Below are 19452 nucleotides of genomic sequence, written 5' to 3'. Positions count from 1 at the left end.
TATATCAGAAAATTATTTTCCAGTAATGATACAAGATGTATTCAAGGTTGGATGGTGTAAATCTAAAAATTGGAATACTTAGCCAATTCACAGACCATAATTATTTGACTAGTCTAATCTAATCACATATACTTTGTCTTACTTTCTCAGTGTCTGTTATCTAACACTTTTCACAAAATTTTATATATATACCTTATCAAATTGAATCATAAGAATTTTTAATTTGTAATTTTAAAATCTGCTACTTTACTACTACTTTGGCTTCTTAAAGCCAGGGACAAACTATAGATTGTAAATAACAAAAAAACTGGGCTTTTTTTTTTGGGGGGGGGGGAGCAGGAGATAAGATAGCAAATATGTGTACAGTTGAAAAATATATAGGAGGGTATAGAGAGGAAAAAGAAAGGAACAAAGTCAAGGAGTAATATACTATGCACCCTCCTATTATAATTCATAACTCCAACAGCTGCTTTAGTTTGGATTTGTGAATAGGCTAATATATAACAAATAATATTTCAAGCTTTTAGTCATGTGTGCACTCATTCTTTTGCCATCATATCTGGTTAGCACAAGGTTACTAAACTGTAGAAAGGTAAATGTTTACTTCTTTTTAAGTTTCACAATGATCCACCATAACAAATCCTCATTTGAATGTTTGTGAAAACAGATGGGGGAAAAGTCAACACCCAGGATAAAGGATTTAATCCAGTGTTTATTCCAGACTCATGATGGTTCTCCTCAATCAGTATACATGTCATAAGAACAGCCTATTAAATAATTTGCTGACTGATGATTCTTTAATAATGCATTATAGCATTACTTTAATACTTCTGTCTTCTAGATGAAGTCCTCAAACTCAAACAGCAATCGTCAGTATTGATAAAAAAAAAAAAAAAAACATGTTATGACTTTTAAAAAACGACACTATCAAGATATCTCATAATTTAAATACTTTTCCATTTATAAAAATGCTTTGGAAGCTTGAGGCTTGAATCTGTTTCTTTACCAGGTTGTCCCTCCCTCTCATCTCATATAGGTTAGTGTAGGGTTGCTGCAAGAATGCTAGGCTGCTGGCATTGATTTTTCCTTCAGTATTAAAAAACAAAACAAAAAAACAAAAAACTGAGACTGCATTAAAGAAAAGAAAAATGGTTACAGACATGAAAAATTGCAAAGGAATTAAAAAAAAGAGAAAAAAAACTAGGTGAATAAAGTCCAGGCTTACTAACAGTGTCCCTTTGAGGTACCAATATAAAAGGGACTATTGAATAAATTGCAGCCTTATTTAAACCCCTGCATCAGAAATTGATAACCTCTCAAAAATTCACACTAAAGGTAACTTTGTTGGGAATCTAAATGCAATACATTTTAAAAGAGCTTTCCAAGGTAAGATACAACGAACAAAAAAAAGTTAATCCTAGCCTTTATGTACAATGTATGCACATAAATATGTTATAATACACATTCAAGACTCATCCTGAAAGTCTTCAGTTCCTATTATGCAAAGCACAGCCATGCTAACTTCAGTACAGAAACCATAATCCCACATCTACAAAACAAAAGTAGAATTAGTGGCAGTTTATTGCCTTATACAAATTTAACCAACATGGCAACCATGCCAAAGGAATTAAAACATTTTCAGGACATATGTACAGACTGTACATTTCAGAAACAACCAAACAATAAAAATGCAAGAACAATCGTTGCATCATGAATTAAACTCAACAAACGGATGGAAAGTCAATGCAATAAATGGGATTACAAAGGCACTTCCCTACACAAAATGGGAAATGAAAATCTGCAGCCTATATATAGGGAGGTTGAAAAGTGCGTAACTACTGCACAATCTCAACTTTAAGGAAGAAAAATAAGCAGGATTTAATCAAACATTTATAGGATTCAATGTGATCCACTTTTACAAAATAAACCAAAAAAAAAAGAAAAAGAAAAAGAAAAAGAAAAAGAAAAAGAAAAAGAAAAAGAAAAGAAAGAACAAAAAACTTCACACAGTCTCATCTTTGTTTTTATGCTGCTTTTCTTGGCTCTCACGCTCTGTACTCTGGCTCCTCCGGCGATCCTGTTTATCAGACTGGTCCTTGCCATCACTGTGCTCTCGTTTGTGAGATCGCTCTTTGCTTCTGCTCCGTTTTCGGGATTTTTCTTTGCTGGGACTGTGTTCCCGTTTTCTTGACTTCTCAACACTGCCAGTTCTTCCTCGACTGCCACTTCTGCTTCGTTTATTTGATTTTTCTTTACTCTCATTTTTATGTTTACTTGACTTTTCTTTGCTCCGGCTTCGACTGCGTTTTCCTGTATTTCTACTCCGGCTTCTACTTCGATGTTTTCTTTCCCTGCTTCTACTTCTACTATGTTTTTTCTCCTTTTTGGAATCTTTTTTGTCATCCCTATGCTTCTTTTCATCTTTGTCCTCTTTATGCTTCTTTTCTTCTACCTCACTCCTACTTCTTCGTTCCCTTGACCTTTCCCTCTCTTTTTCTCTTTCATTGCCTCTTTCTTTGTCATAATCACGGTCTCTTCTTCGGCCTCTCTCATTCTCTTTTTCACGATCTCTGTCCCTCCTATCTCCCTTTCTGTCACGGCTCCGACTGCGACTTCTATGCCTCTCCCTGCTCCTGCTCCGTCTGCGCTCTAACCCGCGATCAATGCTTCGGGACCTTCGTCTTTCTTTTTCCCTCTCCTTGGCCTCACGTTCCAATCGCTGTCGTTCCTTCTCTCTTTCTAATTCTCTGTCAAAACTAGAAGAACCATGACCTTCTCGATGATGGCTTCTACTTCTAGATCTTCTTGGAGATCTTCTTGGACTCAGTGACCTTCTTGGTGATCTAACAGTTTGAAAAGATATAAAGGTGCATTGTATAAACTATTAAAAATACTTAAAACATTCACCATATAGTTTCTTTAAATATTAAGCTCTTTCAATATACTCAAAACTACATTTTTTAGGAAAAGCTGCATAAAGGTATTTGTTTATTCATATTCAAAGCCACAAAAAAGTTACTCTGCTCCTTAAAATACACTATAAGATAACTTTAAGGAAATGAGTTTAAAAAGTAATACGTTTCTAATTGAATAAATTAGTCATGAAAACAGATATGTTTATTTTTACTTTACAGGTATTTTACTTTACTAGCTAGTCAACCTACTAAATTAAAAGAATAAAAATAATTTCCTAAATAAGCATATACCTTGAACGTCTACGTTCAGTATGTCGGTCTATTTCTTCAATTCCTTCCTTCCCATCCTTCTTGATTTTTCTAGGTCTTGTTTTAATTTGTTGATCAATATTTTTCTGAACTGGAACAGGAATTCTTGGAAATAAGGTAGAAAACCACTCTAATTTGGTAAGAAAAGAACGAAGCATTTCCCCAATGGTCATTACACAGCCTCCACCAGCCTTCACATCCAGATCCTATAAAAACACAAAGAAAGATACCCTAACGGTCAAATCCAGATAGTTTTTACCATATAAATGAGCACTACAAAATTATTACCATTTTTGAAATTTCAAGTATTTTTTTAAAAGGACTAAGAGAAATTCCATGTGTATACCTTTCTAACTGGATAATCAAAGATACAGATAAGATGCTATGGCTTAGTGTGTGCATGCAGGTGAATCCAAACCCTGCAGCCTCCTGGGTATAAAGGGGTCTGATCTCAGTGAATAGAAAAATGCAAATACTCAGCTATATGGGAAATCTTGTTTTAAATTTAAAGCCCACATAATTCAAATATATATTCCTCTAAGTAATTCTGTGGACATATAATTGCACACAATCAAACCTATAAAATTGTGTCCTAGCTACACATGGACTGCTTCAGGTAATTCCTGTCTAAATGGATCATAAAAAATTTTAATATAAAATGAAAACCTAACAAAATTGGAAGCAATAGCAAACCAACTGCCATGAAGCAGTGAGGTTTCTAATTTAGAGTTATGTAAAAAATAAATAAATGAACAAATAATTGGAAACGCATAATCCATGATGACCATTGTCTCTGAAAAGGGTCATTACCGCATGAAGGCCTTCTTGCTATGCCCTCTCACAGCTCAGGACATGTTAGTCAGCTATTGTCAGTCCCAAACCTATAGTGCAAGCACACAAGGAAAGTGAGATTTGTTATCTAAACAGGAAAACAAGAGCTAAAGGTAAAACTGCTTGCACTCACACACATTTAAGTGTTCAGATATACAGTTTTTCCAAATATAATCGCTGCAGATATCTAAAGAAGAAAACAATAAGTTAGCTTAAACAGAGCACCTCAGACATGTGTATACAATAAAAACAGATTTAAAAGAAGCATTAAAAAACAAACAAAGGTTTATCAAAAAGGAAACTATGCTTTATAAAAGTTGTGATTATCCCCCAATACTAGTGCTTCCTCCCTCTTCTGGCAGCTTAAAACAAATATACAAACAAACAAACAGCAACAACAACAAAAAAAGTCACTGAAATCTGTTTATGGGCCCTAAACATGTGATAAAAAGCAAAAACAAAGGGAAAAGTTCCCATAAAAGCTGTAATTTGGTTAAGACTGATAGTTGCCTAAGTGTACAATAGGCTAGGTGAGGTTAGGATAATTCATAAAATAAGAGATGGAAATATAAAGATTTTAGTGAGAAAATTTTCTTTTGAATTCAGCAAAAAGTAAATTGCAAAAGAACTTTTCTAATTCAAATTAGCTTGTTCATGAACATTATAGAAGATGTTAAAAAAAAAAAAAAGCATAGGGATATAGGAATGTCAGTAGAAACATAGAGTTCTTCAACAATTATTTACTGAACATTCAGGTCTTCCAGAGCTTACAATTTGCTAGGTTAAAAAAAAAAAAAAAATCAAATACATGTTATTAAATGCTAAGGCAGTCAGGGTAAAAAAGCAACTTCAAAGTATCTTTCACCCAATCTAGACTGGAACGCTAAATGTAGGATTTTTAAAAATTCTAAAAATTTGTCCTTGGCAGAATTGTTCACTTTTTAAAACTCTTGATTTTTATAATCATAAACATACTACTGTTGGAAAAAAGAAGCTTAGGGGCTAAGTGAACCTTAAGAAATTTTTTTAAAAGCAGCAATTTTTTAAAGATTATGTTTGTCATCACGAATTAACTTAAAAACAACCAATTACTTCTTAGCTATAAATTTACACCTTCCTAAAACGTAAGGGCCATCAAAAGTTTAACAAGGGCCAACAAAACTTATAATTTTTAAGTTCAAACATTTTAATCCGATTATCTTCAAATGCTCTGATATGGCAATTTCTGTTATATGAAATTAATTTCAAAATAACAAAAGTACTTTTAAGAATTTAACCTAAGATTTAAAAACAAAGTATACTATGTTTTAAGAGGGATATAATTTCAAAATAATTATAAATTTAAATGGAAGGAATTCTATAATACAAAACTCAAAAGATAAAGAATTAAGAAATAGAAATCAGAAAATAAAAAAAAAAAAATTATTACCCTTGCTGACATACCTCTTCATCATCAAGGAAGGATTCAAACCAATCCCAGAGATCTGTTGGTGGCTGTGTGTACCTGGAATTGCAAAAGACTGTAAATGTATGATATTTAACAATGATGCATTGACTGGCAAATATGATACAGGAATGCTCACCTTATATACATAAATCCAAGGGCCCTAATATATGGAGAATCTGTATGTGTTATGAGACCCATCACTTGCTTGCGAGTGAGTTTCAAAGTAAATAACTTGTATAACAGGCAAAAAGCTGTAGAAACAATTCCTCCTGTTCCAACACCTCGAACCTTGGGAGGGAGGAGATAAGAGAATGAGCATCAATAGTTAACACCAAAAGGCTATTTATGTTTAGATCACGATTCTTAACCTGGAGTCTAACCTGAGGTTTTAAACAGGATTTCATGGGTTCTATGAACATGGGGGGAAAGGAAGGAGGGAATTTATATCTTTGTTTACTTTCTAAATTTGGACTTTTTTTCATTTATGAATGTGGATAATATATTCTCCTCTTATTCTGAGAAGGGTCAATACCAGACTACCAAAAGGATCTCTGAGACAAAAAATGTTAAGAATCCCTAATCTAGATAAAAATAGCAGGTCAGTTTCAGCAAGGAAAAAAACTAAGAAAGGAAAAAACTGCTTTATTTTCTAACCCGGCTGGTCATGTGAATCCAGATTTTTCTAAATGCTACCTGTGTGTTAACTGTCTAACCGATATAAAGGTCTATGTTTTACTTGCAATACATAAATTTAAAATGTCACCAGACACAGAAAAACTTAAGAATGCACGTACTTCTACTTACCCCTCCGCACATCCCTGTTTGGCCTGCTGTTTTTCTGCTTCCTTTTTCCCACGGCTCAACATGTGTGACCTGGAAATATCAAGAAAGTAACTATCACAACATTCATTCTTTAAGCTTAAATGTCTGATAAAAGAAAACCAAAACTATTAACATAGCAGCTCTTCCAAATGTCTTTAGAAACTGTATCTACTTTAGGATTGGACAAAACTGTTTCCTCTTACAGCTATCAATATACAGTACAGTATCTCTGAAAGAAGTTCAACTTTTAAAATACCAAAATAACTATCTTAAATAGAACCCTGACTATACAAAAGTAGCTTAAATTGTTAAAGCAGCTTCGTTAATATTCCCATGCCCATAATATACAAGGGGCCAGGACAGTAGTAAAAGCACAAAATGCTGCTTTTATGCCAGCAGAGCATAAGTTCTGTAGCTTGAAGAGTGATATAATCAAAATTTTGTGGTTGGTAGTTTTCTATACTCAAAGCTATATAATTAAGAAACCTATTTGAATTTGTTGTAATAATCATGTATATGACCATATAACAAGCCCTACAGACTGACTCCAATAAGTTCTTTTAGGGTCACAATGACCTTTTAAGGCAAATTAAATCCTAATCAATCATAGTGCAATTAAATTAACCCCACTACAAATTAATGTTTCTGGAGCAAAAGTAGCAGACATGCAAAAAAAAAAAAATACCTTCATATAAACTTTCAGAAGATTACCAATCACTAGATTCACAAAAAGTGTGAAAACAATACATTCCAGTTTCAAATAAAAGCCTTATTTTTCTCCCACAATTCACACCGTATAAGAGCTGAGTATCACTTGTCTATAATCAATTTTTGGTGTTTATGATACTTTTCTTTTCAAAAAGATCTCATTTTAGGAATGCAATCTTGAGTTGTATTATTGATATGTTTATCAGAGGAAGCTTTGCTTCAAGTCAAATCTCTTAATTACAAATGGAACCCCCAGCTTTAATACAAAGCACAAAGATGCATCATTTTTAACTAAGAGACCCTTAATTTGTATTCAAGTATAAATGAATTTCAGGGGAAAAAAAAACCACACATATATTTTGAGCTTTATACAAAAGTTAGATTTTAATTAAGAGAGGTTTGTAATTATAATACAGGTATCATTCTTCCTCCCTCCCTTAGAAGTCACCTAGTTAAGACAAAGATAATGATCAAGGGAGGATTTGAACCAAGAGCTGAATCCAAATCCAACACTTTTAATCATATTGCTTTCTAAGCTTCATTATGTTGCACAATTTTTTAATACTACTTTTGTATTAGGTTTGACTGAAGTTGATAAAACATTCTATATTATAAAGTAATAGGATTCATTTTTTTTTTTGGTCATTCTTTATCATTCTTAACCCTGCCATAGTACTTTTACTATCCCAGATACTCTGTAGCCATATTTTTTCTAGCAACAATAGAAAAATAAAATATTAGCTAAAATAAGCCACAACCCAAGATGTTTCTTAGGTAGATTAAGTATTTTGCTTTTCACACAGTGCTTCAAAAGTAAAATGGCTCTGTTCTTTTAACTTAGTGATGTGATCCTTAAACCATTAATGACCTTAAAAATAATTTTTTAGTGGCACTGACCTTCCCAATATAAACCTATCATCAGTTACCTATTATTATAAGACATTAGAAACTACCTTTACAGAATGACTTAACTGGAAGGGGCTGAGGGTATGTGGCTTGAGAGTTGGAAGAGGTGGACTAATGATCTCTCATTTTATAAAGAAAATATTTCAAAAAAGGTTAGGTGACTTGCTCAAGGTCACAAAAATAGTTGGTGGTAAAGGGATCACCAACATTCAGCTTTCTTCATGCTAAATTCACTGATCTATTACAATATGCTGCTTACTTTTCATTACTCTTTTCCAATGTGTAATTAATTTATTCTTCCCAAAGAATACTGAGATGAAATTAAATACCACCAATGTGGTGTGAATATCCATCATAAATTCTATTAGATCTTTAAATCTTTCTTTCTGGGATCATTTGATTAGAACCTTTGATAATTATGCACACTTTTAATTTTATAAATGAATTTTCAAATCTTTGGGATTTGCTATTTATAAAACATACAAACCTGCAAATTTCCATCTCATCTTTCACATGCTTTATACATATCTACTATTATTATTAGCACACATATCTGAACAGATTATTGTGCAAAACAGAGAACAAGGGAATGCTATATAATCCAACTTTCAATTTTAAAAAATTGCAGTGGTGTCCTAAATGAAGATAAAAGCACACATGTTTTCCCCATACTATTCCAGTAAATTCCCATATTAAAAAACTGCTTACCTTGTAAAAAAATTTTTTTAAAGTTCTGGCTTATAAAACTATCTGAATCCGTAACAGACTAGCAATATAAATTATTCTCAGAAAGAGAACAAAATCACTTCTGCAAAACATACTCCTTTCCTTATCTCCCTGAAACTGCACATGCAGCACTCAACGCATGACTCTGAAAATATCAATTAACTAATATCTTCCCTTTTGCAACACTTGTCAAGTGGAAAAACTAAGAAAATATAAGGTCCTCTAAAACAAAATAGAAACGTTCTGCTAAACTCACGTTTCTATTAACATCTAAGATTGCCATCAAATGTTCTTTTAAAAAATATTTAAAGGACTGCTAAGCCTAGCCTAGACCTAGTTTTCTTAAATATGCTCTAGCACCAGGAAGCCTGGAAGTTATTTCCTAGGTGACACATGGCATATATCTAGCCTTAAAAAGAGGCACCTATGGGTTTTAGGCCTAATTCTCGAGGGCAATAAGAACCCAAATCAGTGGTCAAGCAAATCTATTCATTTAGCCGGGGAAATGCATTTAAGGCGATTGAGGATGATTAATAGTGCATACCTCTACCTGCGACCCTGGGCTGCTCCGAGCCTCGCTGCAAGACTGAGTCAATCCTGCTAACGAAACAAGAACTGAGACAAGAGTGCAGTGAGGAGGCGCCAGGTGATCGCCCCAGCACAGCCAAGCCAGCACCGACCCTGCCGCTGAAGCCCAGGGCCCAGCCGAGCCTTTACTACCTCCTCAACTACACGCAGGGGAGGGGATTCACGTGCCCCTGCCACTCGGGCTCCTCCAGGGTCTATTTCCAGGCCTCCTGCCCTGCCCTTCCCCCCCACCCAGCGATTCTGACTAACCCCGGGGCTCCGGGAGAACCCGGGATGACATGGGCCCAAACGGGGGTCGGTAAGCCCACGGGCCCGGGGTGGCCGAGACCAGAGCCGTGTCGGCGCGGCGAGGCTCCGCGTCAAAAGGAGTAATTGAAAGCGGTTAAGTGGAAGATCGAGTTACTACCCACCCCCACCCCCGGCTCCTCCTCCTCTCCCGGCGGGGATCAGCGTTACCCGGATACCAGGTCCGGGGGACAGGCTGGGGGTGAGGAGAGGAGGGAGGCAGAGTGAGGCTGCCCAGGCCCCAAAGCCTGAATCGAGAGGAGGGCGGGCGGGCGGGCGGCCTCTGTCCGACCCCGCCCCGGCGGCGGCCGCAGCCACGAGAGCCGCCGGCCGGCGGGGCGGGAGGGGAGAGAAAGGGGGCAGCGCCCCGGCCCCGTGCTCTCCTCCCCCCGCCCGGCCCGACCTCCGGGCCTCGGCCCCGCACGGCCCCCGCCCCCGGTCCCGGCCCGGGCCTAGGAGCCCCGTACCTTGAAGTAAATCTCGTCCACCACCTCGTGGTAGGTCTTGAGCTCGTAGAGCTGCACCTTGAAGTAGGGCGACGACAGGATGTTGGTTAGGATCATGGGGTTCAGGTTCATGGTCTTCTCGTTGCCCCACAGCGGCAGCACGTTACCCTGCTTGCCCGAGGCGGCCGGCTTAATGGCGCCGCCACCGCCGCCGCCGCACTGTTGCTGCTGCTGCTGGGCCGCGGCGGCGGCCGCCTGGTGCTGCGGCGGCGGCTGCGAGTTGCTGCCTGTCAGCGCCGGGCTGTTGTTCGCCATGTTGCAGCGGAAGGCGGGGGGGAGGGCAGGAAGGAGCAGCAGGAAGGGAGGGGGAGGAGGAGGTGGGGGCGCGGCGAAGCTCGGCCTCTCGCTCTCGCTTCTCGGCACAACCGTCCGGGATCCTACTCCATGGAACGCCGACGGTAGGAGCGGGGGGCCCCCTCGCTGCTCCGCCCCGGCCAAGACGGAGTGAGGGGGAATTGGAGGAGGGAACCCCACGCCGAAGCTGGGAACTGGGACGCGGGCCAGAGCAACTCCCGGAACACGGCTAGCAGACGACCGGGGAGCACGATCTCTTCCGCCAACTGCCCCTGGGAACAAGATGGCGGCCCCGAGAGGAAGTGACGCGATACGTCCTGGCGTTCCAAGCCAACCCCGGGGCCAATCGGAGGCCTCTGGGGGCGGAGAAAAAGTTTGCGGAGCGAGCTTCTCCCGCCGGCGCTCCTTTCTCCACAGTCGAGACCTCTTGCGGCAGCTGGGCTCTCGGCTTGTCTTTTGGCAGGAGGCCGGTTCTTGGTGCCGGGATCTAATCTTTCCGAGGGCTGGGAGTTTCCTGAATGACGGGGGGAATACCCGTTCCTGCCCCGGGACCAGATTCTTCTCTGAGCGGAAACTAGCCGTGGGGGCTGCCCTCCAGCCCTGGAGAGGGAAGGCAGGCCCCGCGGGGAGGAAGTAACCGGAACGGGATCCTAGGCCTCTCCTTCATGACCCGGTGCGCGGCCACTTCTAGGGCCTTACCATCTCTTCCGCCAAGAGACTCCTGGTCCCGACGTGGAAGTCTTAGGTCTGCTTTTACCCCACTTGGGGGGAGGGGGGGAGGGGAAGGTAGGGGGAGGTGAGAAGGGCAATTGATGATCGCCAAAGCTTTCAGGAAGCAAATTCGTGTTTACAGAAGGACTGCACTATCTTGGGTTCCGGCCTCCTCCAGAACTGTCGTCAAACCAGTTAAGCCCAAATCCCTAACAAAAAAAAAAAAGTTACCCTTAAAGAAAAATTAGGGTTAAAATACCAAAACTGATTCGAAAAAATGTTGTGAAGTCGAATTCCACAGGTGGGTTTTGAAGACATTATCTCAATGGCTTGCAATTAGTACAACAGATGGCTAGTGACAAAGGGGCTGTACTTGAAGATAAAGTTTGTTCTCTAAAAGTTTAAAATGCCTTTTTTGAAATCCTTTCTTAGCAATTATTTGCTTTACATAAAGTTGCAAAGGGAAACTTTTAAAGACAATCAAACCCCGTGCAGAACATCGCAAATTGTTAACTGTCAGAATTAATCAAGTTTTACTTAGAATTTGAGTTGGGCATTTTAAAAATTCTTCTCCTCAGCTGTCAAATTAACTTTTCAAAAGGGCAGGTCTGACCGTGTCACTTCCCATTATCCCTTTTTCAGATCAAATGTAAAATCCGCCTTTTGTCATTGAAAGCTTTTTACAATTGACCCCCTCTTACCTTTCCAGTCTTAAACTTTATTCTGCCTCCTATGTTCTAGTGACACTGACCTGGCTGTTCCTCAAACTAGATATTTCAATGCTTGACTGCCCTTTCTTTGGATCTCCCTGTTTCAAGAAATGCCCTTTCTTTTTAAATCTACCTCTTGCCTTCCTTACAATCTCGGCTGAAACGCCTTCTTTTGCAAGAAGCCCTTTTTAAATCTTTGATGCTGTTCTCTATGAAATTATTTTCGATTTGTATATTCTCTTGTTTGTACATAGATATTTGCTTGTTTTCCTCATTAGTCTATAACCAGGAGGGAGGTTTTTTGGTTCAATTTTGACCTTTGTAAACTCAATGGATAGCAGTCTTGACTTGTAGGCAATTTATAAATATTTATTGACTTGACTATGAAATACAAAGAATTGGACAATGACTTTTGTGGAGTAAAACTTTTGTAGGAAATATGTACTATACCCTAAATCTTTGCTAGTAGTCTCACTTTGGGGACTAATAGACCCTATGATTTTAAGTTAGTAAATTTTATTTATATTAAGGTGAAATGTAAACCATCTTATCCTATTTTAGTTGTAATACCTTAATTAGATGAGGACAGGTTTTAATCAATCAATTAAAAGACCTTAAATTTAAAATGAAGCATCTTTGAAAACCTCTGGATGAAGTGAAATGATGCCAGACAGGAAGGAAGTCTGTATAAATAATCAGAGGAAACCTATGCATGTCCAGAGATCATCTATAAATTATCAAGCACATGGAAAGGGTATTGAATTTCAGAAATTGGAGCCTGTGGCTTTTTAGTATATCCCTGAGGAATTGCCTGGAAGTAGGAAGAGGCCTAAGTCCCAGTCGCCCAAAACCCTCTCCACAGATGGGGGATACCTTAGGAGGTTTTGGAGAACATTGTCCAAAACTACTTCTTCTGATCAACAGTCATGGACAAATGGAAGGTAGATCTCTATTCTTAAGGGGAACTTGCTGAACATTTTACAGAGAGGAGAAAAGGACTATGAGCAAGAGAGTTGTATGTTAACTACTTTGAGTTATATGCTAAGTTTGAGGCCACTTTTCCCTGGACTCTACTTATAAGCGTGTGCCACACAGTTAAATCACCTACCTGTACTACTATCTCATTTTGGAAAATATCCCTTTCTAAAAAAGGATTAAAACAAAACAACTATATTACCTGGCTAACAATGATTTTCAGCTGATAATCTTGGTGAAAAACACATATTGCTGGGTCTCTAGAACTCTTTAGGGAGACATAGCTAAGCTCTGAGAATTTGACTTGTCAGTAGGAATAAGAATTTAGATAACCATCTTTGGAGCTTTCATGGACGAGTCTTAGTGACCATATTAAACATATAGAAAAGAAAAATGGTATTTTCATGGTCTGTTAGAGAAGCATTTATACTATTTTTTAAAAGATGTAATATTGAATTACCTATTATAAATATTGTATAATGCAAAATTATAATAAACATTAATCATTATGTATGATCTTGTCATTTTCCTCTTGCCTACAGCTATAAATACATGCAAAGTGAGTATTAAAGTGTTCTTTATTACATTTATTTCATCTTTGAAATTTAGAGTGTGGGGAATAGAGGACTAAAAAATAAATTTTGTGAGCTGGTAACATTTTTAGTTCTTTTCAGGTTTTTTCATATTTCTCTAGTTAAAATGTATTAAATTTTGAACAGCCCCGCGGGGGAGGGGGGGCATTCACATGCATAGTTCAAATAATAAAATATAGTTTTGTAAAAAATTGATGTTAACAAAAATATCAAGAATATATTAGTGCCTTGGCCGGCGAGGCAGAGTGTGTGGACCCTGGAAGAAAAGAGATAAGGGAAAGAGAGAGGGGACGCGCAGGAGGATGGAGGCAAGACAAAACCATCTGATCAAGCCTAGTTTTAATGAGTGCAATAGCACAGGTATATATAGCAATAGGAAAGGAAGCAGGGTTGTGCAAACTCAGTACAGTGTGGGGGTCCTAGACAAAGGATTGGTTTCCCGCCCAAGGATGAGCTAATCAGGTGTCTTTGGTCACGTAGGAAACTCCATGATGTGATTAGGGGATACCTAGATATCTGCCTATTCAAGGTTAAGGCAGTCTTTTGGAATGTGGCCTTATCACCTGTATATTAGTGCCGGCTCCCCACATATTAGCTTATTGTTTAAACTATGTAAATGTCATGTTTTCTAATTAAGTTTTTCAAAACAATTCCCCGGCTATTAGAAATAAACCTCTTAAAATGGGTATCACAGAATCTAAGTGCAAGAAGGAACAAGTTCAAATGACATCTTAATAAACTATTTCTCGAGATTTTTGTTGTAGAAGAATCGTTTCAAAATCAGTACACTATTCCAAGTTAGATTTCTAGTCTGCAATAAATGAAAATCATGAAATTCCAGAAGCATTTATACTGGTTTTCTTTACACTACCATCATCTCATCTAATCCTTCATCTTCTAATGGGGAAAATTTAACATTAGAAAAATTAAATCTTACAATACCAGATACAATGGATTGGGAATCAAAAAAGATTTTCTGATTTCTAGTTCAATTAATCTTCCGCTACATTTGTTGTTTCCCAGTAATATTGCTGATGTTCCACTTGGGTGAAGTGTCAAGTGAAAAGTACTTTGAAAAATAAAGTAGATGCAATTAACTGCATTTCTCCACTGAGACCAAGGCTGATCTTTCCGAGCTGTCCAGCCCCAAGGAGGAGATAATAAAGAATTTGGATTTTAACCCCTGGCTACTCCTGTGGTGATTACTGAACTGAAACGAAGGCTGCTCCCAGAGACCTCAAGAAAACTGAAACAGAGAACATTATATGGGGAAAATAGTAAATAAATTTTAAAAGTAAGAATACTGAACTTATAAATTTTAATCCAGAGTTTTTCCTTTAGTAGTGATTAAAAACTTAAACATTTGCATCTAATTTGAAAGAAGACTGAATGTTTGAACTCATGACCATCTTCATTCAGAAAAAGAAATGGTTTAAGTTTCTTACCTAGAATACAGAATGGAATACATTACAGAGTACAATAAAATTTAAAATATAGGTTCAATAATTTCACAGAATATAAATAAATACTGGCAAGCAAGATAGTCCCTGCTCTCAAAGAGTTCCTTTTTTAAAAAGGCAAGAGAATACAAGGAAATGATAGTCAAAGAGGCATGTTTTGGTAATGTTGATTTGATTACTTTTGGAAATCTTTAATTCTTAGGAAGTTTTTGCTCATGCTTAAGAGAAAACTTACTGGTTTTCTGAAAAAATGAAGTGTTCCTTATAAAACAAAACAAACTGGGTTAGAAACAAAAAAAAAAATCTAAAGAAACAACCTTTTGTTATGACCTTTGTTTAGGAGGTTGAAAGGGGAAAAGACTGGCACAAGAAGGACCACTGGATACTTAAAGCTAATTTAATTCAATCCTACAGTCAGTTTATTTAAGTAAATATGAGGCCTTTTTTCTAGTTTCTTTGTGAGAAAGCAGTTGCTTTCAAGAAATAACAGCATGGGGGCAACTAGGTTGCACAATAGAGAGAGCACCAGCCCTGAAGTCAGGAGGACCTAAGTTCAAATCTGACCTCAGATACTTAACACTTCCTAGCTGTGTGACCCTGGGCAAGTCACTTAACCCCAATTTCCTCAAGAAAGAAAGAAATAATAGCATGGAACTATAGCTATCTATATATCTAACTATAGCTAGTCAATAAGAGGAAGAAAAAAGGAAAAGGGTTAACTGATGATTTCCCATTGAGTGATACTTGGGCAGTTGTTTATTGGCCTTTCAAAAACAGAATATTCTGTTTTCTTGGGCCACGTGTAGAACTTAATGGAGAATTATCATACCATGTGACAACCCACTGCAGGTGATTAATATTGGAATGAATATTACTATAAGAATCTAGAAAACTCAAGGTCACACAGTTAATGTCTTGAGACTGGATTTAAACTTTAAATTTAAATTTGATGGCAGTCTTCCTGACTCCAGGCCAAGAGTTCTATGTACTGTACAATACAGCATAGCTGGATTATAGAATTTGAGGAAGGAAGAAGTATATAAGAAAGGAACTAAGCAGGTTGTCAAATAGGCAGCTTTATATTCAATTTTTTAGGCAAGGGAATATTACTCAAGGTGTCTTCAGTGCCTATCTTCATTGATAGCTTCCTATCAAGACTAAATCTTTTTTCTTAAATGTTGAATCATTTTCCCTTTGTTCTAATATTGAACTTAATTTATCAGAAACTGGTCCAAGTCAGGCCCAGCCCAGTACAGGGATATATTAAGAATCTATATTCACATGATGAACTGGGTATTGGTAGTAGAGGAGGGGAGAAATGATGTAAAGCACTTGGTTGAAAATCAATAAACAGAAAAATAGAAGTTTTATTGTGTAATATATACCATATTCCTCCATAACAGAAGGACAAAGATTTGTTTGGGAAGTAAATCACAAATTTGGCAAGGGGGCATGAGGTAATCATGGTGGGAGATTTCAATTGGTTGGACATCTGCCAGAGCGTATTCTCAACTAAAAGCAGAACAGCTTAGAAGTTGAACTTGCCTTAATGATAATTTCACCCTTCAAAAGCTAGGGAAACCAAGAAGGGAAAATTCTTACTAACAAAGAGAAATGGGTTGGTGGGATAAAAATGAGCACTTAGGAAAAGTGACCTATTTTATAATTTTTGATAGAGAAATTAAGAAACAATAGGCATAATCTGACATGCATCTTAGATTTTGGAAGAGATCCTTCTTGATTTTTCTGCAACCTATGGCACTGTTGTGTTCTCCTACTGGATACTCTTTCCATTGAGGGGTTTTCTGAATACAGTTTTCTCTTAGTTTTCCTACTTTTCTGACTTCCTTCTCAGTTTCCTTTGCTGGATCTTCATCCCTGTCTCCTAATTGTAGTTGTCTCCCAAGGGTTTCTCCTATGCCCTCTTCCCTTTTTTTTTCTATAATATTTTATTTGATGTTAGCAATTTGCATAGGTGCAATTATAATTTCTATGAAGATGGACTACTAGATCTGTATATCCAGCCCTAGTCACTCTCGAGTTCTAATCTGGTGTTTCCAATTGATAACTGGATGCTAAACATATGAAATTCAGTATTTTAAAACAACTCATAGGTGGCAAAAGTAAAGGTAGGGACTGAGATCTCCCAAATTCCTCTCCAAACAACTTTAAATTAATACCTCAAACTGAATTCTGGAATGGCAGAAATAACAAAAGGCCAGAGTGAAACAATTTTCCAGGGACAACTTAGGAGGTTGACAGGAAAAGTCTATTTCACCCAGATAGTGGTTGGGCTTGCAGTGCACCCTAGCAAGCCAGCAGCAGGCCTTGGAGATAGCTGCATCAGCTACCACAGCAGCTTTGTGAGCTTTCTACCCACAAATACTGAGGAGATCAGACAACTAGTCAGAAGGGGATTTGATGGCAGTAGGTAGGTATAGGTCTCTGTTGCACTGCCCATAGTTATGCTATAAATATGTAAATATAGGTTTTTTTGTGGTTTAAATTTCATTGGGATACAGGTATGGTAGGTTTGCTGGGTCAAAGGTATATGCAATTTTATAGCCTTTTGGGCATAGTTCCAAATTGCTTTCCAGAATGGTTGAAAGTTTATAATTCTACTGACAATACATTTTAAGTGTCCCAATTTTTCCATATTTTACATTTGTCTTTTCCTTTTCTGTCATATTAGTCAATTTGATAGATATGTGATAGTACTTCAGAGTTACTTTAATTTGCCTTTCTCCAATCAATAGTGATTTAAAGCATTTTAATAAGACTCTAAAGATCTGTGATTTTTTAAAATCGCCTGTTCATATCCTTTGATCACTTATCAATTGAAGAATGACTTGTATTACAAATTTAACTTAATTGTTTCCATATTTGAGAAATTAGGCCTTTATTAAAGCAATGTGTTATTAAAAAAAAATCTCCCTGGGTTTTCTACTTTCCTTTTAATCTTGGATGCATTAATTTTATTTGTGCAAAAGCTTTTTAATTTGCTGTAATAAAAAATTATCCATTTTACTTCCTGCAATGCTGTCTGTATCATTTGGTTATAAATTTTTCCCTCATCCCTAAATCTGACAAGTAAGGAATGACGTGCTCCCCTAATTTGCTTATGATAATACTTCTGACCTAATGATAATATTCTTGGTGTAGATGACTGCAGACCATAATCCTAGGCTCTAGACTAGATTATGAAAATTATTAACAAGCATTTTCTAAAATTACTAAAATAAGTATGTTTAGACTTGCTGGGCCCAGAGAAGGAACATTTGTCCTGTAAATTATTCCTTGAACCCAGGTAACCAAGTTGATGTTTTGACTGTTTCTAACAGATCCTGTGGCTAACCTACTATCTGAGAAAAGATTGTTTCTAGCAGCCTTAGTATTCCTAATATGTTAGAGCCAAAATTATGTTATAAAAGCTGCCTTTCCCCCACCCTAATTGCCAATTAGTTGCCCATATTTGGTTTTGATGAAATAAAGCTTTGACTTAAAATCCTGTGTGAGCATTCTTATTTCGACTTTGAACCAAATGCTTTCCCACAACATTAGGAATTACAAGTATCATCTTCTCATGTAGGACTTAAGTGAGGTAGAGTTGCACAAAGACATCAACTTTATTCTCCCAGAATTATTGAGATTCAGAGATAAGACAGAAGATTGGCAATGACGGGATGCAGTGGGATGACCTTGGTGTCTTTTAAGTCTACTAAACCCAGCTGCCTTCATAACTTTAGGAAGAAATTTCTTGTCCACCCATTCCACTGGGGAAATCTTCTCATGGTTTGGGTAGACATTACAAAGATAGACAATGCAAGAGTAGCCATTTAGTTCACAATAGAATTGAGTACTAGGGGAGGTAATTATAAGACAAACCTTGGCCTTTAGTCAAATTTCTTGGGATTATAATGATGAAGTTACAAAGGTAAGGAATCTGGACATCTATGACTTTAGCAGAATATTAAATCCATGCCTATTTGATTAAGTCTTAAAAATAGAATTAAAATAAGTTTTCACTCAAACAGACATCACACTAGTTCAGAGCCACTTTTTGCCTGGTCTACTGTAATAACCTATTCTTGCTTCAAGTTTCTCACTTCCTCTTTGACAGCTGCTAGTCATTTTCCTAAAGCATAAGTCTGATCTTACCACTCCTTCCTCAGTTTATTCCAGCTGTTCCATCTTATCTTTTGGATAAAATTTAAATCCTCTGTTTGGTGTTTGAGGCTCTTGACAAACTAGCCCCTTCCTATTTGTCCTGTTTTCATACACTTTAGTTCCCTTCCTGAGCCTCATGACAGTGATAACCAGGGTAATTGTTGTTCCATGAATACAATATTCCATTGCTGACATTACCTATTCATTGGCTGTCACCCATGTTTAGAATGCTCTGCCTACTCTTAACTGCCTCTTGCTATTCGTCAATTCTTTCAAGTCCCAGTTGGAATACCACCTTCTGCAGGAGGCCTCCGGTCTCTCATGCTATTTGAGCCATCTGGTCTATGTTTAGTGTGTATTTTGCATGTACTTATTTGTTTACATGTTTTCTACTCTATTATGATGTATGTAAACTGCGTGAGGGATGAACAACTGTTTTTGTCTTTTTTTGTGTATCTAGTAGTTAGTACAGTACTTGATACATAGTGTTTATAGGTTG

The 19452-nt window shown here is 37.4% G+C and overlaps 1 protein-coding gene across 1 annotated transcript; it reads right to left on the bottom strand.

The window, feature by feature from the left end:
* Positions 1-1561: 1561 nt before the first annotated feature.
* On the bottom strand, positions 1562-10914 carry PRPF38B (pre-mRNA processing factor 38B). Its single transcript, XM_031967188.1, has 6 exons — positions 10005-10914; positions 6307-6375; positions 5639-5790; positions 5499-5559; positions 3207-3430; positions 1562-2843 (listed from the first exon to the last, which is right to left on the bottom strand). Exons 1-6 carry the CDS (start codon positions 10296-10298, stop codon positions 2003-2005), a joined length of 1641 nt encoding a protein of 546 aa, XP_031823048.1. The 5' UTR covers positions 10299-10914; the 3' UTR covers positions 1562-2002.
* Between the last annotated feature and the right edge of the window lie 8538 nt (positions 10915-19452).

The sequence above is a fragment of the Sarcophilus harrisii genome, chromosome 4 (genome assembly GCF_902635505.1).
Source record: "Sarcophilus harrisii chromosome 4, mSarHar1.11, whole genome shotgun sequence".
Lineage (NCBI taxonomy): Eukaryota > Metazoa > Chordata > Mammalia > Dasyuromorphia > Dasyuridae > Sarcophilus > Sarcophilus harrisii.
The sequence above is the reverse complement of the archived record's forward strand: the minus strand, read 5'-3'. Positions and strand labels throughout refer to the sequence as shown.

Coding starts and splice junctions, on each gene's coding strand:
- PRPF38B (XM_031967188.1), bottom strand. CDS start 10,298: ATGGCGAACAACAGCCCGGCGCTGACAGGCAGCAACTCGCAGCCGCCG. Junction 6,376..10,004: donor TGGACGAGATTTACTTCAAG/GTACGGGGCTCC, acceptor TGATATTTCCAG/GTCACACATGTTGAGCCGTG. Junction 2,844..3,206: donor ACTGAACGTAGACGTTCAAG/GTATATGCTTAT, acceptor TCAAACTGTTAG/ATCACCAAGAAGGTCACTGA.